General features: G+C 44.6%; 3 protein-coding genes across 4 annotated transcripts in view; all 3 read left to right on the forward strand.

Annotated features, from left to right (window-relative positions):
* Nucleotides 1-2,408: 2,408 nt before the first annotated feature.
* On the forward strand, nt 2,409-3,335 carry LOC143330690 (olfactory receptor 2A7-like). The gene has a single exon (XM_076747417.1). It carries the CDS (start codon nt 2,409-2,411, stop codon nt 3,333-3,335), a length of 927 nt encoding a protein of 308 aa, XP_076603532.1.
* Nucleotides 3,336-4,628: 1,293 nt separating this feature from the next.
* Nucleotides 4,629-5,555, forward strand: LOC143330724 (olfactory receptor 52D1-like). Its single transcript, XM_076747462.1, has one exon. The coding sequence runs from the start codon at nt 4,629-4,631 to the stop codon at nt 5,553-5,555; it is 927 nt and encodes a 308-aa protein (XP_076603577.1).
* Nucleotides 5,556-6,522: 967 nt separating this feature from the next.
* The window catches only part of adarb1b (adenosine deaminase RNA specific B1b), a 101,377-nt gene continuing 93,539 nt past the window's right edge, over nt 6,523-14,360 (forward strand). The window contains exon 1 of one of the 2 annotated variants that reach the window (XM_076747333.1): nt 6,523-6,736. The gene's annotated coding sequence lies outside the window, so the exon portion shown is untranslated. The remainder of the gene's footprint in view (nt 6,737-14,360) is intronic. The other variant, XM_076747335.1, reaches the window with a different exon arrangement.

The raw sequence follows: 14,360 nt of genomic DNA on the forward strand, positions 1-14,360 counted from the left end.
ATAACTGAAAAACAACTGTTCAGCTTTGGATTTCTATGCTAACGCTATGTGCACGTAGCTCAGGGCAGAGCCAGATTTAAAGAGTACAGAGGGTGAATGGAAAAACACGTAACGTATGTCACAAACATCCAGATCCAAGCAGCAAATCATCAGCTTTAAACCAGCTAATGAAGCTAACAATAATTAGCTCGCTAGCTACAATAGGTTCTTTCCAGTCACGTGACGTTAAAGATGATGGAAGCAGGAAGTGAAAACTGCAATGAACTAGTGTTGTTATTTATTATTTATTATTATTTATTATTATATATTTAGTTATAAATAATGTTATTCTGCATCCTTCGGACGGTGAATTTGAAGGCCGATTACGTCACAACGCTGCGCGAAGGCTGTCCCAATTCATCTAAATTCGAAGGCTCCTCCAAATGCAGCCGACAAATGCGTCCTCCTCTTCCCTGTATTCGAAGGACGCATCGCTACTATCCTTCGCGGCCTCCCATATCCCAAGATGCTTTGCGCACCGATTTTTTTTTTTTTTCCAAACAATGGCGACCTGTTGATATTAGGAGCTCAGTTAACTGTTAGCCTTATTAAAAGCCTTCACTTACAAATGTTACAAGCTCGGATGTCAACTAATATCTTATTGTAACTGTGAAGATATTGACATCAGGTGAATTTGTAAGTTGTATAATAGGCTACATTTCGCGCCTCTTACAAGCGATAGGAGCTGTACGGGCGCATCTCTGCACCCCGTACGTGTGTTTTTCCCAGGTTCGGAGGGAAGAAGTAATGACGTCGTGACGCAATCAGGAAATGCTCCGAAGGCTAGACCGTCCCCTTTACCGATAGTTGATGCGGCCGACGGAGGAGCCTCCGAAGCTGTTGCCTCCGGAGACCGCGTAGGCTGGGGGTCCTCGGAAGGACGCAGCCGCTGAACTGGGACACAGCTTAAATGGAGGAATGTTTGTCTGTGCTAGTTGAGATGAAATTACAGCCTACGAACAACAATGTTTGGTACTCAATAAAAGTTCCTCATTGTTTCTCATGTTGATGAATTTGGACAACAATAAATGACACAAACATCTGCGTTTTGAGTGAGTGTGTCACAGTGCTTCCTATGGAGAAAATCACTTCCTGCCCTCCATCTGCAGTTTTCGCCACAACAACACAGTGATGTGATGTCATGTGCAAAAAAAGCACACTGAAAAATAGTTGGCTGGAAACGTGGATTGTGATAATAATTGAGAATCCATATTTCGAGAGAGTAACCTTTATTGTCCCCTGTGAGAGCACACAGTGACGTATCACACATTTACAGTGAATATATGTTATCACACCCAGATCTACATGGCAGAGATGTCTTACACCAGTCAGAGCTGTAACCCCCCTCACACACACAACACAGGCACACCCATGTTCAGGTGCTTTAGTGGTTGGGTTTAAAGTTAAGTCATGTGGCTGATGGTCTAAATGCACATGATGAGGAGTCAGTCCCTCCAAGACTAACAGACCTGGATTTGTCAGTGTGAGTCGGAAAACTGTTGGCCAGAGACTCAAATGAAATGGAGATGCCCTCTTGACCTCCCCACAGGACTTTGTGCTCATTAAGAGATGAATAGCATCCCCTGCTGGTAAACTGGATCTTTCTTCTTCTTTTTAACTTTTATGTATTCAGGCAGGTTTCACTGAGGGGAAGCCTCTCTTTCGCAGGAACGCCGTCATCACACTGACACCTCGAAGCTGCCCGGTGCAACCACAGTGTCATCTGCTGAACACTGATCAGCTCCACTGGAGCGGGTGATGTTAAGGGCCTTGCTCACGAGCACATCAGTGGTGGTAATCAGGGATGGGAAAGCAGTGCTTTTTCACTTCTTCCACTCAAGATTTACCTCATTTGCCTATTTCATGTTGTTTTTATAATTTGGTCCTACATATATCTTGTTAAAATATGTGTAAAATTCTACAGAAAACAGAAACATGAAGCAACGAGCCGCAGTTTAATGTAACAAAACCAGTTTACAGTGAATAAATAGTCTGAAGTATCTAAGCTTTAATAATCATCCATGACTGTGAAAGCTGCATTAATACACTTGATTTTAAATCCAAACACTGTGCATCCAGAGCAAAGAGATGGATTTCTTGATGTGATGATGTAATTATGTATTTTTTACACGACACAAAAGGTGGAAAAATGTTGGTGGAAAGTTGGACGCTGCAGCCGCCTTCAGGTTTTGTTGTTGTTTATTTTGGCCGGTGCAGCAAGGTGACGAAAGCTGAGAGCTCATCCTCACCTGTGATTGGCTGCTTTGAATTCCCAGCCTGTGTGCTCCTGTGTTCAGACAAGATATTAATAACAGTGAGATGAGGGAACAGAGGGTGTTGAGGACGGGGTACATGAAAGATTCAGCATCATGGACAATGTTTCCCTCATAAGAATGTTTTTTCTCTCAGGTTTAAATGAAACAGTGAACCTTCGAGTTGCTCTATTTTTTCTCACTTTAATGTTTTACTCTTTGATTTTGCTGGTAAATGTTTCTCTTGTTGCGATCATCATCTTGGATAAAGGCCTCCACGAGCCAATGTATATTCTACTGTGCACTTTTTGCATGAATGGACTTTATGGGACAACTGGTTTCTACCCCAAGTTTCTGTGGGATCTGCTTTCTCCTGCTCATGTCATCTCTTATTCTGGATGCCTCATTCAGGCTCTGGTCATGTACTCGTTTGCCTGCAGTGATCTGTCTATTCTAGCAGTCATGGCCTATGACAGATATGTGGCTATATGTCAGCCGCTGCAGTACCACTCTATCATGTCAAAGCAAAGGCTCATGAAGTTAGTGTGTTTCTCTTGGATGACGCCTTTTTGCATTACAGCCACAAATATCTTCCTGACATCTAGACTGAAGTTGTGCAGCCCATATATTGCCAGGCTTTTCTGTGTGAACTGGACTATTGTTAAACTTGCTTGTTTCCCAGCTGAAACTACTCTTAATAGCATAGTTACTCTCTTAACAGTAACCATTTATTTATTTCATGGCGTGTTTATAGTTTGGTCCTACATGTATGTCATTAAAACATGTGTGGATTCTGTAGAAAACAGGGCAAAGTTCATGCAAACATGTGTGCCACATTTGACCTCCTTACTCATTTTTGTTGTCACGATACTTTTTGATGTGATGAGTGTTCGATACGGTTCAAATGATTTTCCCCAAACTACTCAAAACTTTCTCACAATGGAATTTCTCGTCATACCTCCCATTATGAATCCTCTCATTTATGGTTTCAAATTGTCCAAAATTCGGAACAGAATTATTTTTGTTGTTGTTAAACTTAAATAATATGTATATATACTTTATTTATTCTCTCACAAAAGAAGGAAACTGCGTCTCTCCCCTCAGAGCTACAGTCTTGATGTTGGCATCATGTAAAATATTTTGAAGTTGTATGCAAAGCAGAATTGATCTTTTGCACATAGAGATGCCAGAAAATGTATGATTTTAAGTGAAAGCTTGCATTTTTATTAAATTAAAATGTGTGTTCCCCTCTGTGAGGAGGTTTTTTGCTGTGTTTCCTGGACTTTGAAAGCACCAAACTAAATTCCTATCTTGGGTGTTTGTACAGTGCTTCTGCAATTTTACAAATATATTCATTATTTAGATTTTTATAATGGCCAATAAACTGCAGTAATTCATCCTGTTGAACATTTGTACATTCCTGATCTGTTCCTGCTCTCCTGGATGTGATGGCAACAAAAGTCTTAACTTGTAAAGTGAACAGTAACTAAAGTTGTCCAACAAATGGGGAACAAGTAAAAAGGCAGTGGAGTAAAAGTATAAAGTGTAGCATGAAAAGAAAAAAAAAGTTTTTAATGAAAACATGCTTACAGTCACTGAAACTGGTCCCACACGTGAGATAAGATAAGATAAGATAAGATAAGGTAAGATAAGATGAGATAAGACAAGACTTAATTGATCACACACCAGGGAAATTAAGCCATTACATCCAGCAAGTATTACAAAAAGCAAAAACAGTAGCACAAAAGGGTCAAGATAAAATAAAAGTGTGCCGGATACAGAATAGAAAAACAACTATGTGTATGTACATTATGTACAGATTATAAAAAAATAAATGCCGGATTATAAAAGTACTATTGCCAATATTCTTATGAGAAAAAACTCATATGTTGTACTGCACTTGAGAAATACTAGTACGTAGGAGCAGTCATTTAAAACAACAACAACAACAACAACAACAAAACCTCATTTCACTGAGGGTAACTGGGGTCTGGTCGAGGCCGACGGCCGGAGAATATCCGACCTGCACTGACTCCACCACACCACGCGGCGGCGGTAATGCGCCTTTTCCTTTAGCGACCGCGACAACACAGCGGCCGACAGCAGCCTGTGTACACTGTAGTACTGTAGTTAGACGCTGCAGCCGCCTTCAGGTTTTGTTGTTGTTTATTTTGGCCGGTGCAGCAAGGTGACGAAAGCTGAGAGCTCGTCCTCACCTGTGATTGGCTGCTTTGAATTCCCAGCCTGTGTGCTCCTGTGTTCAGACAAGATATTAATAACAGTGAGATGAGGGAACAGAGGGTGTTGAGGACGGGGGTACATGAAAGATTCAGCATCATGGACAATGTTTCCCTCATAAGAATGTTTTTTCTCTCAGGTTTAAATGAAACAGTGAACCTTCGAGTTGCTCTATTTTTTCTCACTTTAATGTTTTACTCTTTGATTTTGCTGGTAAATGTTTCTCTTGTTGCGATCATCATCTTGGATAAAGGCCTCCACGAGCCAATGTATATTCTACTGTGCACTTTTTGCATGAATGGACTTTATGGGACAACTGGTTTCTACCCCAAGTTTCTGTGGGATCTGCTTTCTCCTGCTCATGTCATCTCTTATTCTGGATGCCTCATTCAGGCTCTGGTCATGTACTCGTTTGTCTGCAGTGATCTGTCTATTCTAGCAGTCATGGCCTATGACAGATATGTGGCTATATGTCAGCCGCTGCAGTACCACTCTATCATGTCAAAGCAAAGGCTCATGAAGTTAGTGTGTTTCTCTTGGATGACGCCTTTTTGCATTATAGCCACAAATATCTTCCTGACATCTAGACTGAAGTTGTGCAGCCCATATATTGCCAGGCTTTTCTGTGTGAACTGGATGATTGTTAAACTTGCTTGTTTCCCAGATGAAACTTCTGTTAATAGCATAGTTACTCTCTTAACAGTAACCATTTATTTCTTTCATGGCGTGTTTATAGTTTGGTCCTACATGTATGTCATTAAAACATGTGTGGATTCTGTAGAAAACAGGGCAAAGTTCATGCAAACGTGTGTGCCACATTTGACCTCCTTACTCATTTTTGCTGTCACGATACTTTTTGATGTGATGAGTGTTCGATACGGTTCAAATGATTTACCCCAAACTACTCAAAACTTTCTCACAATGGAATTTCTCATCATACCTCCCATTATGAATCCTCTCATTTATGGTTTCAAATTGTCCAAAATTCGGAACAGAATTATTTTTGTTGTTGTTAAACTTAAATAATATGTATATATACTTTATTTATTCTCTCACAAAAGAAGGAAACTGCGTCTCTCCCCTCAGAGCTACAGTCTTGATGTTGGCATCATGTAAAATATTTTGAAGTTGTATGCAAAGCAGAATTGATCTTTTGCACATAGAGATGCCAGAAAATGTATGATTTTAAGTGAAAGCTTGCATTTTTATTAAATTAAAATGTGTGTTCCCCTCTATGAGGAGGTTTTTTGCTGTGTTTCCTGGACTTTGAAAGCACCAAACTAAATTCCTATTTTGGGTGTTTGTACTGTGCTTCTGCAATTTTACAATTTTGATTATTTAGATTTTTATAATGGCCAATAAACTGCAGTAATTCATCCTGTTGAACATTTGTACATTCCTGATCTGTTCCTGCTCTCCTGGATGTGATGGCAACAAAAGTCTTAACTTGTAAAGTGAACATTAACTAAAGCTGTCCAACAAATGGTGAACAAGTAAAAAGGCGGTGGAGTAAGAGTATTAAGTGTAGCATGAAAAGAAAAAAAAGTTTTTAATGAAAACATGCTTACAGTCACTGAAACTGGTCCCACACGTGAGGTAAGATAAGACTTTATTGATCACACACCAGGGAAATTAAGCCATTACATCAGGGTCAAGATAAAATAAAAGTGTGCCGGATACAGAATAGAAAAACAACTATGTGTATGTACATTATGTACGGATTATTAAAAAAAAATAAATGCCGGATTATAAAAGTACTGTTGCCAATATTCTTCTGAGAAAAAACTCATATGTTGTACTGTACTTGAGAAATACTAGTACGTAGGAGCTGTCATTTAAAACAACAACAACAACAACAACAACAACAACAACAACAACAAAACCTCATTTCACTGAGGGTAACTGGGGTCTGGTCGAGGCCGACGGCCGGAGAATATCCGACCTGCACTGACTCCACCACACCACGCGGCGGCGGTAATGCGCCTTTTCCTTTAGCGACCGCGACAACATCTCGGGAAGAAGAAAGCGGCCGACAGCAGACTGTGTCCACTGCAGTACATGCGACCGTACTACCGCTCAGCCTGGGTCCGTTTTTCTCCAACGCCAGCGACGACGCGGAGGACAGCAGACATTCGTGTTTTGAATTGAAGCGGCGGAGAAGACCTCAACGTATCCGGAAACCCTGACTTTCCCTCACAACACGAGCCGTGAGTAGGCTGTTAGCGTGTTATTTTGGGGCTGCGGAGGATGAAACAAACGGGGTTGCTAATATGATTTGGGTTCCGGTTTGTTTATGTAATATTAGGCTGGTAATCCTCCGGAGCGGCGCGGACACGGACACTCACCGGGCAAAATGACATCGCCGCTCAACCGAAATGTGCACTTTTAGCTCTGCGAGCGTTGTGAAATGACGCTGTGTGTGTGTGTGTGCAGCAGGGAGACAGTGAGATTTATGGCTGTCATCGTACCTCCGCTTTCCCCTGTCAGCGGTGCCTGTGAAGGTCCACCCGGGAGACCGCATCACGTACAGTTCACACATACGGTGCTGTTAACGCCATGCTAGCTGCTGCAGCACACTGAAGTGCTTTGCAGGTCTGTTGCAGTGTTCGGGTCTGTGCACACACGCTCTCAGTAGCCTGGTGGGAGAGGAAACAGACCGAGCAGCACAGCACAGCGCAGGGCATTAACAAGTGCTCCTTTTCAGGCTGCTGTCCTGTGCGAGCCTGTGCATCCTGCCTGAGAGTGAAACAGCTGTTTGATTATCATTTTAAAGTCAGCCTCAGCCAATCTGGTCCCCCCACCTGCTGTAACTTAAAGCCACAGTAAAATCAGAGATGACACGTGCTGTAAAGGTGCGTACCTTTCCCCACATTGCACCTGGACCTGACAGTGCTCTGGCAATGGCATGTGGGAAAAGTGGCCGGAGTTATTTTTCCATGTAATTCTGCTTGTGCATCTTTCTCAGATATGTTATCGATCTTTTTCCCCGACACTTTGGCTCATCGACTCCAGGCGACCACCAGGTTTTCTTGAAGTGCCCCTCGTCCTGCTGCTCATGCTCCTCACTGCGTGTTGAGTGAAGCCGGATGGATTTGTAGAAATCATGGGGGTTTTAATTATCATACAACAACAGTATGAACCTTTGCCGTACTGCTTTCCTTTCTCCCCAAAAAAGGAGGAATCTTTGAGGTAGTAATCAGTCCGTGCTGCTTCAAATTTGCTCTGAAGGCACATTTTTGATGCAAAGTTTAAGTGAATTCCTTTGAAACCATAATCTGTCAGCAAATGTCTCCAGCGGCCGTAGGAGGGCACTAATCCATCAGTCATTCAGCCGCCGTAGGAGTGCATGACTTCCTTAATCTGTCAGCCCAACAAAGCATTACGTTGTTCACTCCAAATAGGAGCCAGTGTTTGGACAGATGGGGACCGAGCAGAAGCTTTGAAACAGCTGGAGTCTGAACTGAGGGTCTGAGGCATTTCTCAATATCAGTGATCTGATAACAATATACCGGTTGATAAATGATCCCTTGTGACCGTGATGTGCAGGTTTGGAGTCGAACAAACTTTTATTTCTTACTGTTTCTAAACTACCCCAAACACTCGAGCACGTCTCTGCATCTCCTCATTTAAACTTCAGCCCGCAGCGTCTCCCATACATCGATTTATTTGTGGCAGCCCGCCACAATAACAACACTGACCGTCACATATTGATTTTCTATTTTTGTTAATATTTAAAATGGGGGAAATCTTATTCCATTGTGGAGCTTAGCGCAGTGCATTGATTGGCTCAGCCCCGTCCCTGCCCCGCTCTCTCCCTCACTAACACATTGACAATGACCCGTCTGTGAGCGGCTCCGCGCTCTCTGAATCAAAACGCCAACCAGCACCAGGCGAAGGATTGTTGTTGGCTTTTCCCCACAGAGAGGACGGCTCCTGGATCAGCTGATCCCCCCGTCATCGACCACCACAGACAGAATCCAGTCCGGTGGGAAACGCTAGGACTTAGTGGTTTCTGGTGGTGAGGTTGTCTCACTCTGTCCTGTGATGGCTGCAGAAAACATGCAAGGCCCTCTCTGGAGTTGGTGTTTGGTTTGTCCATCTGGGCTCCTGTAGACACATGGCGGACTCTGTGTGAGAGCACCTGCTCCCTCTGTAGAAATCAAGGCCTCGTTTAATTTAACAGTCATATTTTCAGGTGATTATGAAATGAATGAAAACTCGCTGAATGTTATGTTAAATCTCTGCCAATAGATCCACTGAAACCCTCCACACTGGACCTTTAACATCCGAAGGTTTTGGAGTGTCAGTCCAGTTTATGAGGTGGAGTAGAACTTAATTCTTCCAGAGAGAAATGTACAGTATGTGCAGTGAAGTAGATGTGTTCAGTGCATCGTAGCAGAAGATATCAAATCTTGATAAACTGGTGGGGCAAACGTAACTGTCCTCCTGGTGTTATGCTGGGATTCTGTAGCTCCATAGTGCCGATGAGTTTAGAGGAATTCGTGAATTTTGATACTAGAAAACTTTTCCTAAAAAAAAGGGAAAATGCATTAAAGGTATTATTGAAGTCAAGAGCAATGACGAAATGGCAATTAAGTGTAACTGCTAATTTAGTGCCCTCAGAATGTGTTCCTCCACCTCAGCGAGCCTCTGGTGGACACACACACACACACACACACACACACACACACACACACACACTCAAACAGGACTGTACCCTGTCACACACACTAACACATAGCATGTTGGCCTCAGCTGAAACAGGCTCCCACATGCTACAGTTTCAGTGTTTACTCCTCAAAGTGCCGCGAGATGTGCTTCATTTTCAGCACTGCGGGGTGGGGGGGGTAAACTTTACAGGAGGGGGTCCCTGGAAAAGCCTGGAGGACGACTGAGACGTGCTTGGTTGAAAGCTTCTCCTCATGCTGATTATTGTAGCTAACCAGCATTTTACTTATTAACTAACTGGACTAGAGTCACATTAGCTGGAGAGGAGCCAGGAAAAAAGTGCTGTGCTGTGTGGTAATGCACAGTGTGTGTGTGTGTGTGTGTGTGTGTGTGTGTGTGTGTGTGTGTGTGTGTGTGTGTGTGTGTGTGGTTCCTCTGGTGTCACCAATGCCCTGAAGAAAGCCTGTTTGAAATAATGAATGAGTGTAATGTGACGGTATGAACATTTGCTTCGGTGCCAGTGGTGTTTCCTTTTGAAGACACCCCACTCCCAAAGGGGACCTCCCGTCCAAGTTCATGGTGGTGGGTGTGAGATTTGGCCTAAACAAGTGGCAGAGACTCACATTTTCCATGTAAACAGCGCGGCACAGTCGCATTATGTTGCAGAAAAGCAAAGCAGGAGAAGCGCTTTGCTGACAAACACTTGGCTTTCCTTTAAAAGAAATTATGCAGAATGATTGAATCTATTTACTACTGTGTGGGGAAGGCAATTCTGCTGATTTGATGAGTTAAAGGGAGTAATTGAGGTTTTGCGAAACCCAGTCGCAGTAGTCAGCTAAAACAAAACAGTGTTGGGGGGCACCCTGAGCAAACACCGATCAAAACCAAGCTGAGAGGCCTGTAGCAGCCCTTCCTGTGTGCTCCAGAAAACTGCTGCGGTACTGCTCCGCTTGCTGAGGTGACAAGTTTAAAGAGGAGAAAACAGCTTAGGCCAGGCGCTGAGGGTACCGTGCCGGACTCTGTGTGTGTGTGTGTGTGTGTGTGTGTGTGTGTGTGTGTGTGTGTGTGTGTGTGTGTGTGTGTTTGAGGGAAGTTCACTCAGCCTTGCTGCATTGTGCCATCTCAGGAAAGCTGCATGCAGCCGGGATGCTGCGTGGCTCTGTGTTAGCCGACTCATGCAGCAGCAGCAGCAGCAGCAGCAGAGGAGAAGCTGCTCCTCATGTCCGTAGACTGTTGCTGGCTGTCTGAGGAAGGGAATTCCTCCTTTCCTGTCATGCTCCTATGATGCTTAACTAGAGGCGGCCCCAACCGTAGCAGTCACCTTCACGCAGCCCCGTGAGGACGCGGCGGCTCCTGCCATCGATCCGCCGGCTCCCTGAGGACGCTGCTGTTTGAGCCCTGATGGATGCATCATTGCTGCATCATGGGGATAAGACAGCATAAAATGACATTGCGTTTCCTCAGGATTTGACTGATGAGGACACACGTTTGAAGTCAGTTGTTACTGTGAGACACTCAGCAGCTTCTGACCTTCACTGAACACACAGCGGCCGACACGCGACCTCTAAAACTGCTGATCAGCCAGCGGAGGAAGAGCGTCTCTTGTGTGACAGTTTGTCTTCTCAGTGTCTACAGCAGCTGATGTTTTAATGACTGTCACACTGTCAGGCATTCCCCGTGTTTGCAGAGCAAACGAACACCTGCCAAGCATCAGATTTGGGCAAACTGTCCCTTTGGCGAGAGGAGCACCTGCTAGACTGGCCAGCAATTGTTTGCAAGCAAAATATTTGTGTGTATAGGTTGGATGGAAGGAAATTGCTGTGGCTGCTTCCAGTCCGGATGCCTTCCTGAGCATATTTGCTCTCCCCAGCAGGCCGGTGTTAGCGCTGCGAAAACAAATGTCAGTCTGGTCTTATAGCAAGGTCGGCGGGGCCAAGTCGAGTTCATTTGACGTCCCTCAGCTGAAGGGTGGTCGTACAAGGTGTCACAGACAGAACAGCAAACAGTGATGTGGATGAAAACGAGCTGTTTGAAGGGACGCTCGAACAGTTCAACTGTGTGAAATAGGTTGTCTGCAGTCACGTGATGTTAAACCCAGACGGAGGGCAGGAAGTGAAGACTGCAGCGGAAGAGACGAGGGAAAGGTCTTACTGGGCTAGTTCAGATGAAATTACAATCACAACACATGCTGGATGTTATGAAGAGGAGCGATTTTTCAGCTGAACACAACATTTTGAAGATATAACGGCTCAGATGTAATTGAAGTTATGTCACGGTTGTTTGTGGGTGAACCACAGGCGAAGGTCCGGTGAAACTAAAAGACGTGGAGCGTCACAGAATAAGACAGGGTGCGATATTTCTGTTCACCTGCCTGATGTGAAACTGTTAACCCACATTAACAAGTGTTGGTCGTGCTGCTTGTAGCTTTTACTCTCATGTTACACCATTTCTACCATTAACTGCCTCCCGACCGCCGACAGTTAACAAGCTGTTTTTTCTGGTGTTTTTCAATCAATGTCGTGTATTTTTCACCCTTATGAGCAACAACTTTTGGTACTCAATAAAATCTCCTCCTGGTTTCTCCGTTTGATCGATCCGAGCAACCGTAAACGACGCAAAACAACAAAAGAGTGACGTGACGTCATGTGCAAACAACCTGTTAATGCATCAACAGAGAGGCTCTCTCTGACTTCCCTTGTCCTCCTCATCGGTGGCCACTTGCATGCCACTTTGGGCTCGCTGCGATCCATCCTGTGTCCTGAAACACACCAGGCATCCTGTGTTTTTCTCTCTCTCTCGCTTAGTTATTGATTTTAAGTAAAGAGCAGCTAGAATTTCATGGCATTGCGTCAACCAGTCAGTCCTGTGTGACACTCAGCAGTCTCCGCTCCTTCCTGTCTCTCCTTTTTTTTTTTAATTTTTAACCAAAAATGTGGAAAGTTCTGGTCGTCAGACTCAGTTTTAGGGGATAGACGTGAGCTGCATTGAGTTCATTCAGAAAGGGAAGGGGTTGCTGATAACCCGCCATCAGTTTAGAGATTAAAAACGCCTTTAGCGCCAGTGACAGGCATGATAGTGCTCGCCACGGTATATTCGCAGCGGTCCCGGAGAAGATGTGTCGGCTCTGTTGTGGCTGCCGCAGATGAGTCACGCTCGTGGTGAAGCTGGTCGCTGCAGCTGCGCATCTGAGCCTGATGAAGCAGGCGGTGCCAGAAAAGTTTGCGACCAAATCTCCAGTTTGAGACGAAAACTCTAATCTGGAAGTGATAATGGAAGCGAATGTAGTAAGTGTGACCATGATGGAGCTCTGAGAGATGCACAGTGCGTAAAACATGTAGGTTTAATGAACAGCAGATGGATGCTTGTTGGGTCACACCCACAGTCCTGATGACGTAGATTAAATTAGCGTTAAATTCTTCATGAGTGCCTGAAGATGTTGATGTTCGTGGGCTGTACGTGATGTGGTCAAACTGGGAAGTGCTCGTCGCCTGGCGCGTCCAGCAGCCACGATCCCTGATGTGTCTGCGAGGAAGACGGACGGGAAATAAATAAATCAATAAATGACTAAATCTTTTCCTTTGATCACACTTTGTTATTGTTCTTTCATGTGAATCTGAAGTGACAGTGACGCGTGTGGACGCGTGGGGGATCGAGAGGCTCTGTGCCTTGAACGGCACACGTTCCAAATAACGAGGCTGCAGGTGACCTCGCTGTTTCACTTTCCAGAGTCGTCCTGCCACGCCGTCGTTCCCCACGCAGTTCGTGTTAGAACTGAAATTGAATTTTGGCTTAATTTTACATGAGTGGCCAGTTTCAGTCAGCAGACTGTGTAGAACATGTTTGCTCAGGGCTGCTGTTGCTAACTAGCTGTGTCAAAGACACCCACAGAGAGACTCGACCTGGGTGATGTCAAACATCCGTCTGTGCGTGTTGCATAGACTCAGCTGTGTACAGAGAGCATATTAACATGGCGCTACGCTACCATTCGACTGTCCTGGTTGCCTTTATTGATTTGAATGACTGTTTTGCTGAACCACTGGAAAGCAAAGGGTCAAGGGTAAAACATTTATTTATGGTGTGATGCACAGATATAATGATGGTTTGAACAGAGCCGACTCCGAGGCTTCATGCTCCCATCATGCTGTGGAGCCTTTAGCTTTAGCTTTAGCTTTTAGGACGTTTGAAATTGTTCAATGTGAGTCCGAAACACTTTATTTGGTACATATTTAGTGTTTGTAAGTAGGTATTTTTCAACCTGGGACGCAGCACACACCACCAGGAGATGGTGTTTGTGCGTCGGGGTGAAGATCCGAGTAGAGTTTTACAAAAAGATTTATAATGAAAGAATTGGCACCTATATTTTTTTTTTAATTAGCACTGTCAGTGAAAGTTGAGTGTGTTTGGAGGAAAGGGTGAAGTTAGCCCGAATCTGCTCAAAAGCAAAACTCGTTTTCTATCTTCGGTGCCCTTCGTCAGTACAGAGTGTGCGACTCATTTCTTCTTCTGAGCCGGCTGTGACCTGCGGGGCACGCCGTGCTGCGTGCACTTTGCATTTCAGACCAACAAAAGACCAAAAAAAAAGCCCCAAAAAAGCCCTTTTATGTGCAGATGCTGTAACATTTCCACCTTGCAGTCTTGTGTGCTCTCACATGAGAATCAGACCTCTGTGTGATTACATCAATCTGCCACACGGACGCTGACTCTCTGCTAAAGTCCAAGATAGAGGACTCAGATTGTCGGGACGAGTGACGAACACGCTTCACTACGGGACAACAGGCGGTGGTTTGGAGGGTGGAGTGATGGCGGCGCGGGGCAGGGGCTTGTTCAAATAAAGCAGCGTGACCCCGGCTTGCTTGACTGAGACATTCTGCACCCCCCCCGCATCAATGCCGCCCCATCACCCCCGTCACTAAATTGTGGCGAGCTGGAGAGCCGCAGGTCGTGGCCATTATTCACGCAGCAGACTTTAAGATTGCGACCGACTCGTGCATGCATAATGTATCACTCATTACTTTGGGGGAAACTTTAACTTTCATCGTGAATGTAAGGACAGGAGTGTGTCATCGATCAGGGAAGTTTGCGAGCTCTTTTCACTCCCACTGGAGAGGAGCTCTCTGTGAAAACAGAAGAAAGGGCTAATGCACACGCCAGAGGAGGTTAGCG

The sequence above is a fragment of the Chaetodon auriga genome, chromosome 13, assembly GCF_051107435.1.
Source record: "Chaetodon auriga isolate fChaAug3 chromosome 13, fChaAug3.hap1, whole genome shotgun sequence".
Lineage (NCBI taxonomy): Eukaryota > Metazoa > Chordata > Actinopteri > Chaetodontiformes > Chaetodontidae > Chaetodon > Chaetodon auriga.

Coding starts and splice junctions, on each gene's coding strand:
- LOC143330690 (XM_076747417.1), top strand. CDS start 2,409: ATGGACAATGTTTCCCTCATAAGAATGTTTTTTCTCTCAGGTTTAAAT.
- LOC143330724 (XM_076747462.1), top strand. CDS start 4,629: ATGGACAATGTTTCCCTCATAAGAATGTTTTTTCTCTCAGGTTTAAAT.